General features: G+C 35.8%; 2 protein-coding genes across 5 annotated transcripts; both read right to left on the bottom strand.

Annotated features, from left to right (window-relative positions):
• Positions 1-220: 220 nt before the first annotated feature.
• On the bottom strand, positions 221-15,746 carry LOC129417545 (calpain-1 catalytic subunit). Of its 2 annotated transcripts, none has more exons than XM_073864833.1 (13): positions 15,552-15,746; positions 13,608-13,848; positions 12,832-12,904; positions 12,293-12,411; positions 11,830-11,963; positions 11,524-11,698; positions 11,022-11,096; positions 5,477-5,562; positions 4,487-4,561; positions 4,238-4,398; positions 1,464-1,630; positions 1,297-1,308; positions 221-1,134 (listed from the first exon to the last, which is right to left on the bottom strand). In XM_073864833.1, the coding sequence occupies exons 2-13, from the start codon at positions 13,839-13,841 to the stop codon at positions 895-897; spliced, it is 1,551 nt and encodes a 516-aa protein (XP_073720934.1). In that variant the 5' UTR covers positions 13,842-13,848; positions 15,552-15,746; the 3' UTR covers positions 221-894. The 2 variants fall into 2 exon arrangements, with proteins under 2 accessions (XP_073720934.1, XP_073720935.1); XM_073864834.1 differs by lacking the exon at positions 15,552-15,746 and adding an exon at positions 15,122-15,362.
• A 2,154-nt stretch (positions 15,747-17,900) lies between these two features.
• On the bottom strand, positions 17,901-21,452 carry LOC129418076 (protein N-lysine methyltransferase METTL21D). Of its 3 annotated transcripts, XM_073864839.1 has the most exons (6): positions 21,128-21,452; positions 20,916-21,029; positions 20,500-20,572; positions 20,096-20,215; positions 19,872-19,973; positions 17,901-18,232 (listed from the first exon to the last, which is right to left on the bottom strand). In XM_073864839.1, the coding sequence occupies exons 1-6, from the start codon at positions 21,382-21,384 to the stop codon at positions 18,230-18,232; spliced, it is 669 nt and encodes a 222-aa protein (XP_073720940.1). In that variant the 5' UTR covers positions 21,385-21,452; the 3' UTR covers positions 17,901-18,229. The 3 variants fall into 3 exon arrangements, with proteins under 3 accessions (XP_073720940.1, XP_073720941.1, XP_055028973.2); XM_073864840.1 differs by lacking the exon at positions 17,901-18,232 and having other exon boundaries at positions 19,820-19,973; positions 20,928-21,029; positions 21,128-21,451; XM_055172998.2 differs by lacking the exon at positions 17,901-18,232 and having other exon boundaries at positions 19,820-19,973; positions 21,128-21,449.
• Between the last annotated feature and the right edge of the window lie 3,883 nt (positions 21,453-25,335).

The raw sequence follows: 25,335 nt of genomic DNA, 5'->3' as shown, positions 1-25,335 counted from the left end.
GATCGGTTTCATGTACCTGAACTCCTGAACTAGCAAAGAGTGGTGCTAGCAACCCTTAGGTCATGAATTCCTGGGAATGCACATACTGTAAAATGCCTAAATGCACTAAGTTCAGGTAAGTCTATACCATAAGCATAAATGTAAATATCTCCCAAAAATTAATGTGAGGATTGGAGTGTTATACAGACATATCTTTTGTGACACTAAAATCAACAAGTACTTTGTTAAAATATTTTTTTATTAATGTACACAGTTTTCCAAGTTACTTTTGTTAGCACATGCTGATAGGAGTAAAATTGCATAAAAAATGTTAACTACTGAATACACTCCCAAGCTAAACACAAACCTACAGTATGAGTTTAACAGAACTTAAATCAACTGACTGAAAACAGTTTCACAAATGCAGATATTACATACAAGTAAAGTATAACAAAAGAAGACAATCATATACATTAAAGGACCATCACAATTTGGTTTGCATACATTTTGAGTGGTTAAAGATCTTGGAGTGTACAAAATAAAGGCTGGGTTATTTTCAACGCAGCATTGGTTCAAAAAGGGGCGAACCCCGCTGTTGGGTAAAATTTACCAGAAAATATTTCTATTTGACCTAACACTGGTTTAAAAAATACAATCATGGTTGTTTATAAACAGCATAGCACTTACTGTAACACTGGGTTTTCCCATCTCTAATACTGTTTAATAAATTCTAATGTTTCACAGTAGCAATTATATTTCAGGTTAAAATGCATGTGAACGTATGTGTTGCAAGTGGACATGACAACTTGCCAAATTGATAAAAAAAATCTTACTTATAACTATAAATGTCGGATGGCTCTAAGTGGGTGGTTCTTAGTCATTTAATGCTACATAAAGCACAACACGTTGCCTCAGTCAAACATCTGTCTTCACACGTTTCCCAGTTCTCTTATGAGATTCAATTTTTGAGTAAACGGACAGAATGAATTTTGCATTTTCATTAGGCTTGTAAGTGGATGGTATGATGATATACTCCCCTGGTTTAAGTTTGAAGAAACTCATCACTTCTCTTACTTTGACAAAGATCCCAGTATCTGCCACAGGTTTTCTTTGATAAAAGAACTTGGCTGGGAAATTTCCTATTTCATCTTTCAGCTAAAAGAGAATTAAATTAAAACCTGTATTCAAGCAACCTGTTATATGAATGCTCTGCAACAAAGTATATTCAAAAACCAAATAATAATAATAATAATAAATATTGTACTCTCATCAGAGTAGTAGTATTTAATGAGTAATTTTGATTTAAATTTTACTTGCCTCCGGTGGTATCTGTAAAAGTCGAAACAATAAATTTAGAAATAAGAATTATCATACCATTTTTATATATATATTTTGAAATATTTTTTAAATTAATTTTAATTAATAACTGTATTGTGTGACATTTACAGATTGTGTAGACTGTTTTTGTTGTTGTTAATACTGACCGCAAAAACATAGAAGCCAATTGAGCGTTCAGAAGCAAGACTTCTGTTTCTCTTTTCATTGATCTGAATGAGGGACACCAGTATGTTTTCAGGGTACTGCCCACCAGCACATTCCTCATCAAGCTCTTCAATCCTCACCCGAAACTGTGGGTTTGTCCAGAAGGTATCTGCAACACATTCAATGAGTTAAACCAGAGGTATACAGACACACAAGTTTAATAAAATAATAATAATATAATTTATAATAAGAATTTTATATGTCCCAAAGTACTGATCCCACGGAAATATGTGCACATAAGTTGGTTAATTTGTATAAATTTATACGAAGTGAATCATACAAATAAGCATGATTATTATTAAAAAAACAGCCCTGACCCTGCCACTAACCCCAAAGTCACAGGGGTAAAAAGCAAATCATACAAAAGTGGTCATAAAAGTTTTTACGAATTGGCAAAATACGTCTATCACTTTAAAAAATTGCATAATAACATAATTATTCAAGTCAATTTAACCTACTTAACCTAAGTTAGCATAACTTAGAAAAACAAGTAGAAACTGTTTAACTTAATTTGTTAAGTTAAAGTAACAAACAAATATTTTGATATCATTTTTTACAGTGTATGGATTGCCATGGGATTCTGTTGAAAGTACAGATGGCAATAAATATCTTTTCCATGGTATGTAATTTAAGTTTTGTCACAATGAGCAAAACATTTCATATTTGACAACTGTTAAAGGGGACATATTATGAAAATCTGACTTTTTCAATTTTTAAGTGCCATAATTGGTCCCCAGGGCTTCTATCAACCTAGAAAATGTGAAAAAGATCAACCCAGTAACTTAGTTTTGGTAAACCATTCACTGCAAGCATGTGAAAAAATAGGTCATTGTACTTTGGCTCCTATTGTGATGTCAGACTAGGATAATACCGCCCCCTTTATCTGCACTATCCAACCACATCACAGCCATTTAGTACAGAGAGAAAGAGAGAGAGAGAAAATAATTCACAGCACAATTGAGTTTCAATTGCAAAAAACCACCATCATTGTGATCAGTGTTTGCACTTCATCCGCTCATTTGCATTTTAAATGACACACCCAAAAACGGCACACTTTTGCTCAGGCCTACAAAGTGGCAATTTTAACATGCTGTAATTAATTATCTGTGGGGTATTTTGAGCTAGAACTTCAATTATGCACTCTGGGGACACAAAGGGGCGGTTTCCCGGACAGGGATTAGACTAGTCCTAGACTTAAACACTTTTAAGAGCTCTCCAAACTGAAAACAACTTGCACTTACATATCTTAAAATACATCAGTGCCCCTTGTTTTACCTCAAAATGCACACAGGTAATGTTTTTAGTTAGGCATGTTTGTTAAAACTAGTTATATTTCCTAATTAAACTAAGGCCTAGACATGGATTAAGCTAATCCTGGTCCGGGAAACCACCCCAAAAGATTTAGTTTACATCTTAAAAAAATCTCATAATATGTCCCCTTTAAAAAAAATGGCAACCACAGAGGCATTACCCTTCTCTACATCCCCAGCAAGCTCTTTACCAAGATCTTGCATAATCGTGCTCTCCCAGCCATTAGAAGCAGCCCCCGTCCCCAGCAGGCCGGCTTCATGCCTTATTGCTCTACAATAGACTAAATCTCCGCAGTTCGCTTGCTGATAGAGAAGACTTATGAATTCCGTAAAGATCACCATCTTTACATCAAGTTCATAAATCTTAATGCTGCCTTTGATACTGTCTGCCACACTTCATTGTGGACTGGAGTATCCTACACGCCCGTGGAGTACCACCAAAGATCATTGCCCTGTTCAAGCTGCTTTATAGCAACGCTCAAATGTGTCCGCATCAACGGCAGAGACTCAGACTGGTTTCCCATCTCCAGTGGCCGCACCTGACCTCTTCAACTGCATCATTGACCATTTGATGTCCAGGCTTTCGACAGTTACCACCTGACTGACCTGGAGTATGCTGATGACACCATCCTTCTCTGCACGTCCTACAGCCAACTGAGAGACGCTTTGGGCATATACAGTGAAGAGGCGGAGAAGCTCCGCTGCCAGGTGAGATGGACAAAATCCAAGTTCATGTCCGCATCCACCTTCCCTTCGGCTCGGCAATGACACTGTGGAGCCTGTCAAGAACTTTGTTTTTCTGGGATCCATAGTGACAGACAACGGGGATATAACACCACAACGTCGCACCCGCTGGCTCTGCCATGTCCTTCACCTCCCTTCTGACCATCCGAGTAGAGCTATTCTCCAGTTTGATCCGAGGGCCGCAGGCTGGAGACGACCACAAGGTAAACCCCACACCCGATGGCTTGACGTCCTTGCGGGTGACCTCCAACAACAAGGAGTCGCTGTAGAGGATGCAGAGCAGCTGGCACAAGACCGTCAGCGCTGGAAACAGCTGGTTCATCTGGTCGGTTCAACGCACAGGGAGGGGACACTCCGTACCCATCGCAGGAGCCAAATTGATTGATTGATTAATTGATTGATTGAAAAAAATGGAAAATAGTGAAAACAACCCCACCAACACGAAGGTAGGTGTTTGACATTAGTATTTCTAAAACCCTGCATATGGCCCAGATCATAGCCATGCATTTGAACAAAGAGTACATTTAAATAGATTTGTTTATTTATTCATAACTTTTAAGAGTAATGTAGCATACTGATCTCAAAGCTAATAATTTTGATTTTAGAAGTGTTTCATAATGGTTCTTTTGATTAAATGATTATTTGAAGATCTGAATTGCTACCTCTATTATAGATGCATCCGCCAGCTGTAGTTCCAGCCTCCCAGCTGCCATTATAGCAAGTGGACGTCCAGCTGCATTTAGAGGTACCACTCAGAAAATCAGGGCGGGGGCAGCAAATATCAAGGTCCTCGAAGCTTTTGGTGAAATCCTCCACTGACATCCTACAGTGAAATATGTGTCAGTGGCAACACACAATTTACTGTATGCTTGTGACATATCTAAATAGGTCATATCTAAAACGATACCCACCAGAACTCCCCGTCATTGGCCAACGAATAACACTTGGATTTGTCCTTTTCACTCACTTTGTCCCACAGTGGGGATCTATATGTTATGCAAGTAGAAAGAGAAAGTGATTTTTAAATAAAAGAAAAATAAATAAAAGTGAAATTTAAATAAAAGTTAAAAAATTGAGTCATATAACAGTTGCTATAACAGTAAATATAATACCTGTAAAATGATAAAGCTCAAAGTTCACTGCCAGGGGATATATTTTCTTTAACAGAATTCACCTTTTAAAGCCTACAGGGAACGGCCGATTTGGACTACAGCCCTCTACTTCCTGCATTAATGACGTCAGTAGAACAGTTTTTTGACTAAACTCCGGCCACAGGAATAATTGTATGAATAATTTTAATCATAAATTACTTCATTATTTATATATGTTATTTATTGTTATTTTTATTATTTAATTATGGTTTTACCGATAGCCAAGAAACATTCTATTGGCTAGATTTTTTTAAGACCTAGCCCTATGTCTATTTCTAACAGGCTGTATGCAGTAAAGCCAAAGCACAATGAAATAAGGCAACTTGATTTAAGAGGTTTACATATGCTATTGTCCGGTTTCATATTTGTCAGTCAACTTTTTAAAATACATTCGGGGCTGAAGCCCCGGGAAAATCACCTGGCGACACCCCTTCATAATATGGTAACACTTTACAATAAGATTTTATTAGTAAAGAATAGTAAATACATTAACTAACATAAACAAACAATACAGTTTTTCAGCATGTATGAATTCATGTTAATGTTAGTTTGTCAATACAGTTTTTCATGTTTATGCTTGATTGTAAAAAAATGTATTAGAAAATGTCGAAATTAACATGAACAAAGATTAATAAATGTTATAGAAGTATTGTTCATTGTTAGTTTATGTTAGCTAATTCATGAACTAATTGTTAACAAATACAACCTTATTTTAAAGTGTTACCCATAATACACTAGCTCTTACTGTACCTGTCACTCCAATCACCGGTCCATTCTCCTTCTCCCCATGGGTTTAAGACTCTCACCAGCTTTACTGGTTTTCCTTGGCATGTTACCTGTCAAATTTAAAGTGACATCATACCTTTAGTGATGTCTTTACACCTTAATGAGGATCTACAAAATAAGCTATATTTTTGTGCAAATATAGCTATATATAAGCTAAATGTGCCATATCTACAGCAATTAAACATTGGTCAGTGAAGATTAGAAACTTTACAGTTTTGACCCAAGAAGTACTATACACACACTCTCAGAAAATGGTAGCCTACACTCTATTTTGTAGAAACACCTGCTATTAACCTGACTTTTAATTAATCAATTGCTGTTAGAAATAGCTCATATGAAAAGCTAAAACCCTCCAAAATGATGTTTAATGCACTAAAATGAATTAGTTCCACAAAAAAATTTTTTTAATCATTTAATTAAGACAGAGAGGTCAAATTTGGCAAGACAAAAGTTTTGTCGCCTATACAGAAATTGAACAAATTTACTGCAAATACAAAAATATTTCAGCAAATTAAGTAGTGGTGCTGTAAGAATCAAATTTAATATCTTGTATGACTTCCATGAGCTTGAAGGACTGCATCCACGCGGTTTGGCAAGGATTCATACAATGTATTGATGAAGTCATCAGGAATAGCAAAGAAAGCAGTCTTGCATGCCTCCCCAAGTTCATCAAAATTCTTTGGTTTCATCTTCCATGCTTCCTCTTTCATCCTACCCCACATATGCTCAATGATGTTCATGTCTGGTAACTGGGCTGGCCAATCCTAGAGCATCTTGATCTTCTTCGCCTTGAGAAACCTTGATGTGGAGATGGAAGTATGTGATGGAGCACCATCCTGCTGCAGAATTTGGCCTCTTTTATGGTTGGGAATATAATAGGTAGCTAAGATTTCTTGGTATTTTAGACTATTGATGTTGCCTTCCACCCTGGAGATCTCTCGCACACCCCCATACTGGATGTAACCAGACCATGATTTTTCCGCCACCAAACTTCACTGTTTTCTGGGTAAATCTTGGATCCATGCGGGCTCCAGTAGGTCTCCTGCAATATTTGATGTGACTGCGGTGTAATTCAACAGAAGATTCATCTGAAAAATCAACCTTCTGCTTTTCCAGCATCCATCCTTTTAGCAAGCTGTGGGCCATGGCAAATGCCACATGGTTTTTCAATTGTCTTTTGTTTAGTGCTGGCTTCTGGGCACTGATTCAACCATGGAGGCCATTTCGAGACAAAATTCGACAAACTGTTCTGGTTGACACAGGGACTTCAGGTGACCAGGTCTTGTGGACCTCTGCTGCAATGGAAAATGGGCTGACCTTGGATTTTAAAGCCAACAAACGGTCCCCATGAGCAGTTGTCTTGCAGGGTCTGCCTGACCTGGGCTTGTCAAAAACGTCTCCAGTCTCTTCAAATCTTTTTTATCCTCAGTACTTGATGCTGAGACACATTAAAGGTGTCTGCCACATCAGCAGTGGACCTGGTCTTCAGCCTCTTGATAATCAAAACTTTAGTCTCAGGGTGAATCTTAGGCATGTTTGTAGATGTCTAGTTGCAGCTGATGTGAAGGTCTAGTGTTCTGGGGTTCTAAGACCTAATTGATCCATTATTAGTCACAGATGAACCTTATATGACAAGGCGCCAAGACTTATGTCTTTGAAAAAATTTACTCAATGGGCTTTACCAAGCATGAATATTAAAATACATTTTGCACTGAAACATTATTACAAAAGCTGTTGGGATTAAAATGAGCCATTTCTTGAAAGCAAATCTTGATTAAAATCCTTCAAGCTATTTTTTATCCTTCAAGCTATATTTTTTCGAGGAGCTACCGTGGAGATGAAATTTAGAGAACAATTTATAAAACTTGTTGTCCTGAAATTATGTTATAATCCTCATCACTCAAAATGTCAAGGGTAGCTATGGGTATAGAGGGTATGCATTAACGTCACTTTTCACGTTCAACAAAATGGCTGGTTTTCATAGCGGCAGAGGTGGACAACACTTTGTTACATAAGCTACATTTTCCAAGCATCTGTGCTTTTTAGGGTGTTTATCTCGGGAAAAATTTTACTTTACAACATTCTAAAGCATAATCATACTGTGTATATTCTTTAATATTGCATATTAAAATGTATTTAATCACTAATTACATTAAAATTGAGTACTTTTAGTTGAGTAGAAGTACATAAATGTACTTAAATATTAAATGTAAAACAAAAACTTGTATTTATAAAATGTAAAAATTATGATAATATGCTTTGGAATGTATGTTTTCCAAAGAAAAACACGGATAAAATACAAATACTTGAATAAATACTTTTAAGTAGAAAGTAAAACCTCTGCTTCATAGTGACCCTAGCAACTTTTCAACCCAAGTGTGGTCTGTGGACGTTGGCACGAACGATCTATTTCCTTCTCCTTTCGGTGTTTATTTGCAGTCTGTAAAACGATAGCTCCGAATTCTTGTTAAATCTGTTAGTACAGTCTATCGCACAACAGCTTTTTCCCATTTCCATGTTTTCGCTGATTTTACACTGTACACAAATGCTGACTGACACTCTGTCTTTTGCCACTCAGTGGGCGTAACCGCTGGCACTTTCGCCGAAGGTGACATCACGTGCATACCCTCTATACCAATGTTCTACTAGCGTGTAAAACAACCAAGGCACAACCGTTATGTTGTGAAAACCGCTGTGATCAAAATTAGAGAAAAGTAACTACTGTAGCACAAAAGAAGATAACTAAACACTTTCAAGGCAGTTGTAAAAATTAGTAGGACGTGTAGAGGACTTTGAATGACTTCAGCACATCTGTGACCGCAGAACATGACTGGTTTTTCACACCACTCTGGTCCATATCACATTTCAGTAACTGTTATTTAACTTACATAACATTATGGCCAAGGATTTTCCAATATTTTTCAGTTGAGTTTAGAACAAAACTCTGTCCTGGCCATTTGATTACAGTTGCGCTCATAAGTTTACATAACATGGCAGAATTGATGATTTTTTTGGCCATTTTGAATATGAATGATGCATATGAACTGTGTTTACTCTCTTTAAATCATAATGACAACCGAAACTTCCCAAATGACCCTGATCAAAAGAAAAATGGCAAAGAAATCATAAATTCTGCCAGGTTATGTAGACTTATGAGCACAACTGTATGTTCTTGGATGAACTGCGATTTCTATTTGCAGCATGATTGTGGGCATTGTCTTGCATGAAAAAAATTGCAGCCTGGTTATGAGATGTTTGCATGGAAGGAATCACAAGTTGCTGAAAGAGATTATGAAAAATATTTGCATTCACTCTGCCAGGTAGCTTTATAAAAGGTCTGCTGCAAAAACTATCCCCAAAACCATGACACACCCCACTTTTTACTGACTTCTTTATGCACTTTGAGTTCTTTTTCAAGTGAACTTTAGACTTGTTCTCCTCTGTCTGTGGAAGATGGCATGTTTCTCTGTAAAGGTTAGTAGCCTTAAATTCTTTCTGCTGATGAGAGGTTTGTTCACTGCAGAGTTGCTTTAAACTGTGAGACTGTGTATGTTGTTGAGACCTCGAGTTGAGACTCTTAGGGCTCAGTCACACCAAAAGCGTTTGTGGCAGTTGCAGGCGCCTTTTCTGAATGATATTCTATGGGCAGGGCGCGTTTGCGCGCTGTTTATGCGCGCCAAGCGCCTTGCGGTTTTCTGCCGCCTGCCGCGCACGCGTTTTTTAAGGAGCGCTGAGAGCGGAGGAGCGCCTGACGTCATTCGCGTCTTCCATTGTCCAATCAAATGAGGGGAGAGGCGGGCCTTACGTTGTGGCGAGGGAAGGTTACAGTTGCTTTGAAGAACCGGACTCCACTCGCTCACTCTCTCCTGCGTGTTTGTGCTCCTCTTATCCTCAAACAAGGTCAGAGCAAGCGCCCTCTTTTTAAAGTTTCTGCTAATATGACAGTTAACAGCAAAAGAGCGCTCACGCTTCAATATTTGATTGACAAGACAGCTGACTCGGTGGTTGCTTAGCAATATGAAAAGCCGCGCTGCACTGCTCTTTTTTAAAAAAGGCAGTGCATCGCGCCTTGCGTTTGCAAGCGTTTAAAGCGCTTTTGGTGTGACTGAGCCCTTAATCTGTTTAATGCTGAACTGGCGAGAAATTCCAGCTGCAGTGTCAAATCGATTCCCTATTGAGCCTCTGCATTATATCCTATCCTCTCGTGCATTTGTCTTTGATGACAAACTTTTTTGGGGATTTGAATAAATCGAATTATGATTAAAAAAAACTAGTTACTGAACTAATTCTAAGATTGAAAGAAGAGTGGACCAAGAACACACCAGAGTGGTGTGAGACACTACATGTCCTGCGGTTGTAGATGTGCTGAAGTCATTTAAAAAGTCCTCTTCACTTCCTACACATTTTTGACAACTGTAACTGTAATCATCTTCTGAGCTACGGCAGTTACTGTTCTTTAATCTTGATCACAGTGTTTTCCACAAAGTACCATTTTTGTTTTTAATGCCTTTGTTATATTTTAAAACATACTAGTAGAACATTGGAATACCCCAGCCCATATACATAGCCAAAATATTCCTTCAAATTTTAAGTGATGAAAATGAACACTATTTAAAAAAAAATTTATGAATTGTTCTCTGATTTTTTATTTTCACTGTTTTGAATAACAAAAATATTACTATGTTTATGGTTAACAAAGGGTTAAAGTGCTAACTACTGTTTGGAGTGTTTTCAAGGAATGTTCTCGCATCAGTGCATGTATGTTTAAGCAATGCACATTTATTGTTTTTATTTATGTCAAACATCTCAGAATTACAAACCACAATTTGTGGTATATAATTGAGAAGTATTGCCCTGAAGCAATGAGCATTAAAAGTTAGCTGTAATGTTTTTTGTTTATTTGTTTGTTTTCGGTGGGTGGTGGTTCACTGTAAAAAAAATCCGTAGAAATTACAATGTTATTGCAGCTGGGTTGCCGGTAATTTACCGTAGATTTAAATGTATGTTCTTTACTTGCAAGAGTTTGTTCAAAGTTAAATAAATTTTAAATATTAACAAGTCTTTATCTTTACAGAATAAAACTATACAATAACAGCCTAATGCAAAGCATTCTGGGAACCAGAAATCATCATCAACCTTTTTCTGTTTTTTGATTCAGATTTTGTTTCCCAAAATTTTTTGCTTGATGCTGTTTTTTAGTTTTACTCTGTAAAGACAAAGACTTCCTAATGTTTAATGTTCTTTTAACTTTGAACAAAATGTTGCCAGTTAATAAAATAAATTTAAATCTACGGTAAGTTACCGGCAACTCAGCTGCAATTTCTACAGATTTTTTTTTACAGTGTTGCCTTTCTTGCTTAACCACATAACTTAAACTTATACTATGTATTCAATTTGATAATAAAGACAGTGTTCTTAGATAATACCACTGGGCTGTTTTCCAGTTATGAAATAAAAATTCTAGTGCTATTGCTAATGTAAACTGAGGATGTTTTTAGTGCAGACTTACCTTAAAAACCCCTGTCACTGTATACGCATGGCCCTGAACTATGCCATTGGGTAATACTGTGTTTGCAGATGTTTTCTGAAATTTTGTGAAAAACAGATATATTTTATTAGTAATACAATAAAAATAAATATCCATCAGAAATAGATGGATTTACATTTAATTACATTTACATTTAGTCCTGATGCAAAAGTGGCTGTATGCCACCTCAATCAAAAATTAGATAATGCTCTTGGCGCGTATTATACATTAATCAAATACTTTCGCTTCAAATCTGCTTAATCCCGGCATCATAATTTACAGGACGCACTTAGTAGGTTTTGCATCATGAGCTCTTCAACTAATACACTTTTTTCTGTGCATCTTACTTTGTATATGAAATGTATGTATGTCCACAGTAATTTAAATTTAGTTTGTTTTGTTTAAAGCTAAATCTAGCGACAGCCCAACATGTAAAACAGTATGTTTAAAAGGGTGACACAAAGTTAAGGAGATTATTGTTTACCCCCTGAGGAGTGCCACAGCCCATCAGGGCCTTTGCTTTGGTTGCACAATCCATTAGTTCCCACAGATCAGTGCGAGGTCTTTTCAGTTCTAAGTACAAATGCACTCCACCAGTGAAGTCCATGAGGGCCTCCGACACAAAACCAGCATGCATGTCAGCATAGGAGCCGCACACCCTGTGAAAGACAATATATCCGTATCATTTACTCAAATTCTTAAAAGATTCTGTGACCATTGTCATTACTTTCATCATATAAATACGTTTATTAAAGCAATCTTAAAAATTACATGGGCTACTGGCACTTACTTGGCATAAGCCTTCTCCAGCAGGGCAGGCCAAAACTCATTTGACGTTTTTGAATGAACAAAAATTAGCTTGCCGTTTATTGTCGGCAGTTGGTCATCAATGACAACATTAATCCATTTCCCAAACTGCCAGAACTGTGGGAATAATTTAAGCAAAACAGATCCTTCACACATGTTGACCTCTTGAGTATTTTACCCTGTAAAAAATCCTTTGTTGCCTTAATTTTTTTTGTTTATTTGTTAAATCAACTCAGATTTACAAGTCATTTCAACTTACTATTGTTTATCTTGACAAGAGATGAGCTAATACAACTTCTAAAATAAAGTTGACATATTTTAACTTTTATTATAAGTTTTTAAAAAATGGTAAGTTGAAATGACAAAAAAAGTAAAAAAAATTTACTCAACTGGACTTATAATTGCATTTCCACAGATCTGAAGGCAGTTATGACCAAAGAACTTACTCTGAAGTGAAATATCCCTCCATAGTTTTTACTGAATGACTGGCCAGCTGGCATGACCTGGTTCAAGATATCCGTCTGAAAGGTTAAAGCCCCAACTGAAGCAAGAAACCAGCAGTTTCCTAAGAAAAACAAAAAAAAACAAACAAAAAAACCTTTAACACAACAAATTAACTGTGAAACTACAATCATCATTATCAGCAATCCGGTTTCATCTAAAATATTAACACAGTAGTAAAAGTCACTTCATGTTTTTTGAAGTTTCTGTATATGAAAAATATTTCTGACTAGTTCTACATTTGGCTTGTATGGATGTTTTAGCATTTATTTATGTGACCATTTCTTAAAAGTAAGTATTTTTTCTTATTGTCGATTTGTTGTAATAATGTTTTTTGTTTAGTTGCACCGTGAAAAGGGCTACAGAAATAAAACTGAATTAAAAATTTTGTGTCAACAAAGTGATATGTGGTTACTTGGATGAACTAGGTAGTGGTCACTGAAGGGATTATGTTAAATACACAAATAAATACACATAAACTTACCTAAATAATCTCCTTGGGCATAGTCAAAGCGTGAGACCCCCTCTACAATGAGCTGAGGGTCTTTCACTATTTGCTAAAAAGAGAGAATAACGTATATTTTGATATTTGTCTTAAGCATTTAGAACTACAATGCAAGTAAAAAAACATTAAGACATTTATCATCTTATATAGTTTTACATTTTTTCTACAGTTGTCTTTGATTTGCCCATTCAGGTTTTTTCCACATAAGTTGTCCATTGAATAAAATCATCTTTACACAGACTTGATAAACATATACTTTTCATTATGAGAGAGCATACTGTATATTTAAGAATTTCATTTCACGTTTACAAGTATCCTTTCACATTTTTAATTGTATATATCTATAGCCATAATTTCATATTTTAAACTATTCTTAATTGTACTTTTATTGCGATTGCTGTGCAAATGCATATGCCACAATTATTTTGTGTGACTACATTTAAAACAGAGTATGGCTGTCTGTAAAGCTGCTTTGAAGAAATGTCCGTGAGAAGCGTTATACAATTAAACATGACTTGGCTTGATTTATATTTCTGTTGATAAGACACTGCAGATGTTTTGTCACAACCATTATTAAAAATGTTGGGAGATTTGGATAGCAAACCTGTTCAGACAAGCTTTATGAGATCTGTTTCTAAAAAGCAAGAATATATGCAACCTATCATTTTTGTGTTTAAAAGACACTCGCTGCAGAACATTGCTTAAAGCATTCCATTATATTTATTTTGCACTGGTCTTAAGTAAAGATAACTTACTGATGGTCTCAACCACTTGATTTGGCCCTGATTCAGTTCTTCAAGCGTCTTCCATGGATCAATAGAGCTGCGGTCCAAAGGGAACTTTTCATCAACAAAGTTCTTCTTATTGAGCAGGCATTTCTGGAGCAATTCCTGGTAGTCCTGATCCAAGAATTTGACAGGAAAAGGGAGAGAGCCTATTTCTTCTTTTGTGGTGCGCGCATTACGGGGTTTTTTACTTACACGAGGCATTTTTACACTGAAAATATGAAGAGAAAAACAGATATCACAACTTATTGTTTTTGGGAAGTTGACACAAAACACATGATATCAATTATAATTTGTATTTTATCTATCTATCTATCTATCTATCTATCTATCTATCTATCTATCTATCTATCTATCTATCTATCTATCTATCTATTCATTTATTTATAATTTATTTATTTATTGTAAATTTGATTCATTCTAGCAATTTAATTTTATATCAAATTTGAAACTGTTAACATTAGTTAAGGCACCTCAAACTAACATCAATTACTGTAATGACATAAACAAGAATTAATAAATGCTTATATATTGTTCATTTTTTGTTCATAACGCATTTACTGTAAGATGTCTGGTAACGATCTGGAGATCTGGAATAGGCCTACATCTGGTGTGTAAAAACATTTTATAAAGGTCTTAGAAAGAGCTACTTTACATACATTCTAAGTCAAAAACGTCTTGCAGACGTCTTCAATATGTCTGACATCTTTTAGGAAACGTCTCAGAGATGCAGATGAGCGAACAATCTAAATAATACGTCTCGACTGTTGCAGATGTAAACGCATTAAATAGACGTCTCCGAGATGTATGTGTGCCATCAGGGATACAACCTTTTTGTAAAGTGTTGCAGAAATGTGTATTTCATATTATTCAGTACACATAAACCAATCATTTAGGGTCTAGCTGTTCTGTTCACAGTCATATCCTACTGAAAAATCCAGCAAAGACCAGCATAAGCTGGTAACTGGTTTTGTTTAAGCTGGCGGGTCAGCTGGTCTACCAGTCTGACCAGCTAAATCCAGCTGGACCATCTTAAAAAGTGACCACAGCTAGACCAGCTTGCTACACCAGCTAAAACCAAGCTGGGAGACCAGCTAAAACCAGCTCACCAGCCTATGCTGGTCTTAACTGGATTTTTCATAGCTCTAATACAAGATGAATGAACCCTGAAAGAGCAACTCGAATCAAACTCGTGTACAACTCGACGTACAACTCCTATTAAAGGTAGAAAAGTGATTTAGTTAAGAGCAGTGAGAGATTTTCTGCACGATTTTTCTAACACGAGTGACAGACAGAGCAAAATTAGGTAACTTCCCCTTTAAGACCAAAGTGCGGATCTAATAAACTGTTACACTTGCGTTTTCTCTTTAATCTGTTTACCTTCTCATAAGATCTAAATTGGCGTGTTTAGGATACTCGCGAAAGCCGGGAATTTTGACGCATGTGTGTATATTTAAGGCAAATGCAGCTGCAAAAATACTCACAAGCTCAATGAGAAGCGGATGTGCGGCTTGCACGCTCCTCTCAAACAGAAACAGTAAGCACATGTAGAACGTTTGTTTGTGTTTCAACGTCACTTAATTTAAAACTGCGGTGCTTAGTACGTGTACAAATGTTAAATGTCACAGCAACGTGACGGGCGCGTAGCTCGAATCATTTTCAAAAAATCATCGGATCTAGACGAATCAAAAGAGTGATCTATTTTGGATCAAAAACGGCAAATTTCGCCGGAGGGTGACAAGTTTACATCCCCTGGCTCATACTGTTAGTTTTTAAAGAACTTTAAGAAACTGGACTACAGAGTAGTCTAACTTTATGGGTGTAAAGTCAATTTGTTTTGACACATATCATCTACGTTGAGAATTAAAAATAAATAAATTAAAATAATTAAAGATATTATAAGAAATACTTCACCTTCAAGGATACAGTGCAAATACTGGGAGTCCACTGAAATGAGCTGTCTTCTGTTATGGGTTGAATGTCTTCTCTCTGCCTCAGGCTTCAGAAATTCACATTTGGGTAACTTAGATATGTGCTGTTTCAGGAAGCGTACAGCATGTAAAGTATTTTGTTTTGTCGACACTGCACAGACACGCCTTTGCATAAAGAGACTCCTAAACACCTCAATATCCCGCAAACTTTGATTATGAACTTCTTTATGGAAAGTTTGTTTTCATTTAATTTATTGTTAAGAGATAATTTATCAACACACAGTACTGTACAACATTGTAAACAAGCCACAGCTTTTTTGTTTATTGGCCCTTGTCAGATTTTAAAAAGGCAATTTGCTCAAATGTTAACAATTGTTAACACATCAAGTGTTAATGTTAACAGTTACACCCTGATTTGTGAGCCCTAAGAAACATTAAATCTTTAGTGAAATACCATAGAAGAACCATTTTTGGTTCCCCAAAAGTACAAAGAACCATTCAAAGGGAACCATCCCTCTTAATGAAACCAAACCATACAACCAAAACTTGTTTATCTATGGCATCAAGTAGCACTTTTAAGTGTTTACTGTATTAAACAGTCTATACAGCCAAAGACAAGGTGTCAACAAAAATGTCAGACAAACTTAGAGACTCCTAAACTTAATACATAAAAGCAATTCTTGATATTTTGTAAAATATTTAAAATTATTCTTTTAAATAAAAAACAATTCACAAAATTAACTGCTTATTAAGTTTGTTCATGAAAAATATAATCCATATATATACAGGGAGTGCAGAATTATTAGGCAAGTTGTATTTTTGAGGATTACTTTTGTTATTGTACAACTACAGTGCTCTTGGTCAATTCAAAATGTTAACAAACCCTCAAACCTGAACATTTAAGTAGTAAAAGTGAAATTTTGGCTTTATTAAGAGAATATTTCTATGTACATCATTATTAGGCAACTATTAGTGTGCAGAATTATTAGGCAACTAAATGAAAAACAAAGATTTTACCATCTCACTTGGGTTTTTTTCAACTGTTAAAGTGAGAATAATAAACAAACTCTACATTTACAAAAAAATTAATAAAACAATAAAAAATAAAAAAAATATATAGACTCAGTGACCAATATAGCCACCCTTCTTTTCGATAACAGTCACAAGCCTTCCATTCACGGATTCAGTCAGTTTCTTGATCTGGTCTGAACCAACATTTTGTGCAGCCACAACCACAGCCTCCCAGACACTGTTCAGAGAGGTGTACTGTTTACCTTCACTGTAAATGTCCTGCTTAAGAAGGGCTCAAAAGGTCTCAATAGGATTTAAGTCAGGTGAAGAAGGGGGCCATGTCATTAGTTTTTCATCTCTAAGGCCTTTACTGGCCTGTCATGCAGTGGAGTACTTTGATGCATGTGATGGAGCGTTGTCTTACAAAATAATCAGTCTTCTTGAAAGATGCAAACTTTTTCCTGTACCACTGCTTGAATAAAGTGTCTTCTACATTACAGGCAGGCAGGCACAGACAGGTATTATTAAACATGAGCTTGTTGGACCTTTTTGGGTTGAAAATGGAAATAAAAAACAACTCTCAGACCTACTGCCAATTTTTAGAAGACACTTTCTTCAAGCAGTGGTAGAGGAAAAAATCTGCATCTTTCAATAAGACTTTATTATGCAAGACAACGCTTCAGCACATGCATCAAAGTACTCAACTGAGTGGCTGGCCAGTAAAGGCCTTAAAGGTGAAAAACTAATGACATGGCCCCTTCTTCACCTGACTTAAACCCTATTGAGACCTTTTGATCCCTTCTTAAGCAGGACATTTACAGTGAAGGTAAACAGTACACCTCTCTGAACAGTGTCTGGGAGGCTGTGGTTGTGGGTGCACAAAATGTTGGTTCAGACCAGATCAAGAAACTGACTGAATCCGTGAATGGAAGGCTTGTGACTGTTATCGAAAAGAAGGGTGGCTATATTGGTCACTGAGTCTTCATATTTTTTTTATTTTTATTGTTTTATTATTTTTTTTTGTAAATTAGAGTTTGTTTATTATTCTCACTTTAACAAGTGAAAAAAAAAACAAGTGAGATGGTAAAATCTTTGTTTTTCATTTAGTTGCCTAATAATTCTGCACACTAATAATTGCATAATAATGATTTACATAGAAATATTCTCTTAAGAAAGCCAAAATTTCCCTTTTACTACTTAAATGTTCAGGTTTGAGGGTTTGTTAACATTTTGAATTGACCAAGAGCACTGTAGTTGTACAATAACAAAAGTAATCCTCAAAAATACAACTTGCCTAATAATTCTGCACTCCCTGTACAACCCTGTTCCTGGAGGGCACTTGTCCTGCAGATTTCAGTTCCAAACACACCTAAACCTGCTCATCAAGTTGTTCAGGGCTACCGAAAAAATAAAGAGGTGTAGGGTGTTGGAGTAGGGTTGGAACTAAAATATGCAGGACATGTGCCCTTCAGGAACAACGTTAGAGATGATCTAATCTATCCATCATACACTTTTAAAAAGAAAGGTACAAAAAACGACACGGCCAATGAGGTCATCTAAAAATAAATATTAAAGGTCCCTAAATCCCACTTATAGTCCACAGGAGATGATGTCTTTTCGATTGTGGCACCTTGCCTCTGGAATGACCTGTCACTGTAAATAAGATGTTGTACATCATTAGGTGAATTTAAAACACTTTAAATAGGGCACGTATTTGCCCAAGCATTTGCTGTGAGATAGTCGGGGTATATATGTTGGTCTTATGTCATGTTGTTTTTATGTTTTGTTTACATGTTTTATTGGAAAGCATTTTGGCCAACATGGGTTAATAAAAACAAACAAAAGTTGTCACTAGGGTGGTACCTTTTTAAAAAGTAGATTTTTGTAGCCTACATAAAAGGTGTTCATTGGTAGTACCTCAGACATCTGTAGCAAAATGGTACATATTAGGACCTTTTTTAGAAGGTCCACCCCAGTGACACTTTTTGTACCTTTTTATCGGAGAGTGTATAAAGAATTCCCAAAAAGTGGAATTTCCCACTTGTGCATCCATACTCCAATATACACAAAGGACCAAAGAGATCTATTACGTAAAACGGATAACAAAACAAAACATAAAATATATTTAAGTTTTAATTAAAGTGATTTAAAAAAATGCTTTGTTAACTTTAGACAGTGTTTGTTAACATATTACACTTAATGTAACATTCTATAACTTTACTTAAAAAAAAACACTGGACTACAGAAAATAACACTCTTATTTAATTGAGCGAATAACTGCTTAAAAATGTATATGAGACTATTTTATGCCATCCAAATCTGTAAAGTGTATGTGTATACATCAGGGTTCCCACACCTTAGTTAACTTTCCAAACCAATACCCTCAAATTCAAGGACTAAATGTGGAGACACATTTCAAATGAGAGCAAGGTTACATCGTGTTACCTGTTAAGATACATTGTTACAGTTTGCTTTCGAGGGAACTCGTGCTGCATCACTGCGGTGACACTTTGGGGACGCCTCCAGGGGTAAGTGCATCTGAATGTGTATATCAAATTCAACCAATGGTGAGGCTTAATGACAAAGACAGGGTGACGTGGGAGCCAGGAAGTATATCGCTATTGGATATATCGCCATAGATGGCGTAACAGGGACGCAGGAAGTATGGCAAGGGAGACGCAGTGTCTCATTCCCTTTTCAGGGAACAACAGTTACATACCTAACCCGAGACATTTTCAAACACAACTATGCAAAAAAGCATTTTGATAAGAATTAACATTCGCACACAGAAGATGTAAGCATTTAAAGCGAACAGTTTAGCATGTGTGCTTAAAAGGCTAGAAATTTGATGATTTTCTCCTACACTACACAGGGAATAATTTGGATTTTGTTTCCAGAAAACTTCTTGCATAAAATAGATTCAAGCACTTTCAATGACCTGTATCTATGTATGTATCTTTTCAAAAACTTCCCAGGGCCTTGAATTATTTCCCCCAGATTCACAAACTTTCAAGGACCCGTGGGAACCCTGATACATACAATCACTTACAGTTGTACACATTTTGTCTAGTAAATCCTTAAATGAATCTCCGCAAACCACATAACAAGCACTTGAGGTTGAGACTGTATTTAAATAAGGTCAATATGGTGAGAGAAAAACTGGGGGAAAGAAAAGCAAAAATATTTTGTTATAATGACTGAAACCTGGCCCACACAACAGTCCAATGAAAACAACATATACACATCCAAAGACAAGTTTACTCAAATTAAAAGAAGCTTGAGGTTTTTATACAATTCTTCGTCTCAGATGGAGGAGGTGAATATCAGGACTGTTAAACTCTGGATCTTGTTTCTCAGGTGGGATCTCCTCCGACTGAAAGTCTTGCAGAAGTAACTGTTTCAAATAATCATTAAGGAAAAAGAAGTCAACATTATATTTAGCTTTCCCAGATACTTCTAAATGCCCTTTCTAAAATGTCATATATCATATGCATTATAATCAATCTTATATCTTACCTCGAAGAATCTTTTTTCAACCTCAGGATTTACACCAACAGTGCGCTGTTCATAGCAACAGATGATGCATGTCTCAGGCCCAGCAAGACACTTCAGAGTCTGCACTAGAGGCTCTACAGACTGCAATATAAATAAACCACAGTAGTTTATATAGCAGTCAAAACTGTTAAACTAAACTATTGAGATAAAAAGTGCTGGGTTGTTTTTAACCCAGGGTTGGGTCACTATTAGAGAGAACACACTGCTCATTTTAACCCAGCAGTGTGACCTAACCCTGGGTTAAAACAACCCAGCACATTTGTTTTAGTATAAATATGAGGCATTTTAGATGTAAATAGTACCTGTGAATAAATTGAGTAAATAATGTAAGTAAAGTAGATTTAATAAACTGTCCTGCTATATACCTGCTCATAGTAGATACAGTCAGCCATCAGAATATAATGAGGTTGAGGTAGTAGGTCTTCCACATTTTCTCCCCTTTCAAAAAGACCAAAACGCATTACAAAACAGGTAACAACTTGTGACTAATCTTTTGGTTATGGTTGTTGAGATAAGTTAGCCAAGCCCAGAGGCATAATAACTATTATACTAGGCCGAAACCTCTGCCAATGACAGTTTAGCAAACCAGTTTGGGGAATATTATAATTGTAATTGGCATTATGTAATATCATGTTGTTGCTTGGGTCTTGATGCTGATATCATTTATAATATCAAAATGTTCAGATTATTTTTACACCTCTGACAAACCAAAACAGTACAGTATGTCATGGTCAGGAATACATAAAGGCAAAAAACCCATAGGATGAAAGTTAGTACAAACCATTTCAGTACCTTGGCTGTGATTGAACCTGTACGAATGAGATTCTGATTTTTCCTAATGTTCAGTTGCAGAAGAGGCTGCAAGTCTTCTAGATCAGTCACTATAACATTAGCCCTACAGGAGCACATTGATCAAGTTCAACTCCATTTAACATGTTCATTAACATTGTTGGTGATTAAACACATCGACATTGCACGGCATTCATAACTCACCCCAGAGTGGCAGCCACGAGACCCACTAGTCCTGTTCCTGCGCCCAGTTCAATAATGTTTTTAGCGTGCCATGTACTAGCATCAGACTGAACATTATAAAATTGTTGCGTTTCTAGATATTTTGATAAAACGATAGCAGCGTCCCATACTACGCATCCGACGTCACCCTTGCTGCACTGATACATTCTCAACACAGACCCATTGTTTTTCTCTATTTCTCTAATAAAGTAATCTTCTTCCGATTCTTCTGTCGCCATGTTTGGTTCGCTGCACGCGGCGGCGCTGTTGGTCTACGTCATGACGTATGATTCGCGAATCATTCTTTTGAAGCTTTCACCGAAAGAACCGAGTTGAATCATTTAGAATTTCATTAAAATATAATGTATATATAATATTTATAAAAACAACAATGAGTAGGGGAAAGTGTTGTAACTCGGATTATTATAGTTATGGACAATAACCCCGTGAATAAAAAACTTTTTATTCTGCTAAATGAAAAAAAGGAGTTTTCAACTAAAGAACTAAATTGCAAAAAAAAACCAACAACATTTATTTCTTACCTTTTTATAGTCTGTCTGTATAACCGTCGTCTACTAAACTTTTGTGTGGATGTTAAAGGGATAGTTCACCCAAAAATTAAAATTCTGTCATTATTTACTTACTCTTTATTTTGTTACAAAACTGTATAAATTTCTTTGTTCTAATAATCACGAAGGAAGATATTTTGAGGAATGGTTGAGGGGGCGTGCACACCAACGCTTTTACGCCCGCGGCCGGCGCATGTTTTCAATTGTTTCCAATGGAAGCTCTGCGTTTTTCAAATAAGCCAGCAGCCAGCCAGCAGCTCGACGGTTTTTCCGCGCTCTGCGCTGAGCGTCCAGAGTTGAAAGAAATTCAACTTTGGGAGAAAAGCTCCCCAATGTCAGTTCTCACACGGCCGCCCAATCACAGTGGAGGAGGGGCGGGACATTACCACAGCAACCAACCGGCTCACAGCTAAAGTATCACAGCTACCAAAGCGCTCAGCTGAAGAAAGCTGGCACTCAGCTGAAAAACTGCTGGTATTCGGCGTCCTCAAGGCGTTTTCAGCCGCGTTTAAAAGTTTTGGTGTGTCCAGCCCCTAATGTTCGTGAGCCCCATTTACTTTCATAGTAGGAATAAAGCCTATGGAAGTGAATACTATAGAAGTGACTCTTTTGAACCACATACAGTCAATAAATGTTTTAGGAACCTATTTTTAACAATGATTAAAGATTTCCTATTTGTGTCATCAACTGTTATCATGCCTGTTGCCTAGTGACAAAAAACATCTTTTTAAAATAGAGATTTAAAAAAAGATCTTTTTTTATTTTATAAAATATGATACAATGCTGTGAATTGAACTACTCAAATCAACCAATCTTAAACATATACAAATAAAAATGCAACATATACAGTAAAATATTGTAAAAATACCAAATACAGATGTTGACAAATTGTTGGTTCTCATAAAGCTCATTAAATAAATGCTTAATTTCTCATAAAAAGTTAATGAAAGTCAAAGCAATTGTCTTTGAATATTAGAAGTATTGTTTTTGCTACATATTTTGAAATGACCCAGACAGATTTGTTAGTACTCATAAAAAGTTCATAAATGATTGTATTATAGTGATATTTTAAACAAACAAAGTAACATTTCTTTTCTTAGTTTTACACAATCTTGTAATCAGTTATTTCATTTTTATTGTTCAGCTGTTGGACATCATTGTGTGCATATCACAATCGATCAAAATAACCTGAGAAAGTAATGTAAAAGTCGCCTGAAGAGCTCAGGACGAAAAGAAGGTAAATGCTATTAAGAAAATATTCAAGTAGCTTGATGTTTCTGTGAATACAGTTGCATGTATTATTAACATTATTTAAGATCATTAGGACTGAATCCATCCTTCCTGAATGTGACCACATGTTTTAAAATAATAAGATTTGCAATCAACAGATTATCAATAATTCTAGAGCAAAACATACTGCCCTTTCTCAAAAAGTTGTGTCTCATGTGTCCTCCAACAGGATAATGACTCAAAACACATGGTTAAAAGCAGTAAAAAAAAGGCCAGGAACAAAACACTGAACTATCCTGGATGGAATGGCCTTATTTAAACCCCCTATTATTAAATACCAAAGTTGATAGGTGAAGAAGTCTTACTGAGAGCTACAGAATGTGTGTAAAGGTTGTCCAACAATGTATTAGGTTAACAGTATTGCCATTTTGGTTCACAATATATCTTTCTCTGAAGCTAATCTTTTATTTTTAGAGCAATTAAACTTTGAAAAAAAATGAGGTGGTGATGCTTCTTAGAAAAGTTCTACACGCAGCTACCTGTCATGCATTCCACAATTATGACGTGAGACACGCCTGAAGAAACGTATCTGTTTTGCGTAATTTAAAAGGGGAATAAAAGAATAAAAGTTTTATGTGCCTCAATACAGAATTACGAAAGAAAATTCTAAGAAGTGTTTTTGTTTGCCTTGATTATTTTTCTGTAAACCGCACACCTGACCTGTCAAAAGTCTTTAAATAACCACATCCATAAGTGTCCATATATATATATATATATATATATATATATATTATGAGTAAACTTGTTGCCTTTATTTATTTATTTATTTATTTACACTGAAAACCCTGAACTCACACGTTGCCTCAATTAAATTAAGTAATGGGTCTCCCAAAAATTCACCAAACTTGGAGTTTGTAAACAATTAAGTTCACTTGGTGTTCATAAAGACTGAACTTAAATTGTCATTTAACTTTATATAACAATGTGTAATAAAAGGTATTCAGGACTGAGTCTATGTCAATCAATCAATGAACGTAATTCTCCACAAAAGCACACAACAAACTGCACTGTTCACGTGTATCTTCATTGTAGTGGAGAGAAATACAATTAGAGTTAAATGTGGTGCATGCATACCAAAGAAAGCACTAATTACCTGAACTGTGACTTCACAAAAAATTATAATTTACAAAAACATCAATAATGTTACAAAGAATGTAAAACTCTAAGAAATATTATTATCAACTGGTTTATATGTCCTATCAGTTGTTATCATTCAAAATTTTCAGGGGCACGGGCTTATGGGTTTTTCTAACAGCATTTTGAACTAATAATCTTAAGTTAATTGCACTTCCTTGTTTAGGTTTATGGTTTAATTTAAGTTAATACGTTAAATGAACAAATATAGTTAAGCTATGGATCCAAAATGCAAAATTGAAGTCATCATTGCTTGACTTTTTGAGTGCAAACAGCATTAGGGCTTTCAGTGAACTATATATGATGGCGCAGTGGATAAGACACACGTCTTTGGTGTGCGAGACCTAGGTTCGAATCCACTGTGACACATTATGTCCCTGAACAAGACACTTAACAGAGGCATGCGACCTCTGACATAGCAATTGTAAGTCGCTTTGGATAAAAGCGTCAGCAAAATGAATAAATGTAAATATATAATAAGTATATATAATCTCTCTCTCTCTCTAAATAATATATATAGAGAGAGAGAAAAAGAGCTTATCGGACTAAAATACATGTTTGAGTTGCCTTCATTTTGAAACACCTTGTACTGACATATATCTTAAAATATATCAGTGCCATTGTTTTGTCTCAAGATGCACACCAGTATTGTTTTTGTAAGGTTTGATTGTAAAATCTACTTCAATGTCCTAATATAACTAAGGCCTAATCCTGGATTAATCTAAATCCTGTCTGGAAAACCACCCCTAGAGGATTGTCTTTACCCATAACAAATCAAAATCACAGATGAGATCTCTTTTTTAAATATCAACTATTTTTCTACATTAATGTATAATTAAAAAAAGACTAAATGGAATGCTCCATTTTACAGAAAAAGAGCCAGAAATTTTTTTTTCATATCATTGACCTGTTGTCAAGTAACCTAAATAGTTAAAAATGTTTCTCAATCTGTTACTTTGTAAAACTTACCTGTTGCTGTCCCTGTCCCAACATGTTTAAGACATTTATGTTCTCTATGTTTTACTGTAAATAAAGTATGAGATTTACGGGGGAAATATGACAGAGCAATCATGCTCTAATGGAACATATGACTCCATAGAATATCATGTGTAACGTTATTGACATGTGGATGTTGAAATGATGGTAATTAGTTATGCTTCATATAGACAGTCTATAAGTAAACTGATTTTGTAATCA

The sequence above is a fragment of the Misgurnus anguillicaudatus genome, unplaced genomic scaffold (genome assembly GCF_027580225.2).
Source record: "Misgurnus anguillicaudatus unplaced genomic scaffold, ASM2758022v2 HiC_scaffold_28, whole genome shotgun sequence".
Classification (NCBI taxonomy): domain Eukaryota; kingdom Metazoa; phylum Chordata; class Actinopteri; order Cypriniformes; family Cobitidae; genus Misgurnus; species Misgurnus anguillicaudatus.
Note: the sequence above shows the minus strand (reverse complement) of the source record. Positions and strands in the feature narration are given on the sequence as shown.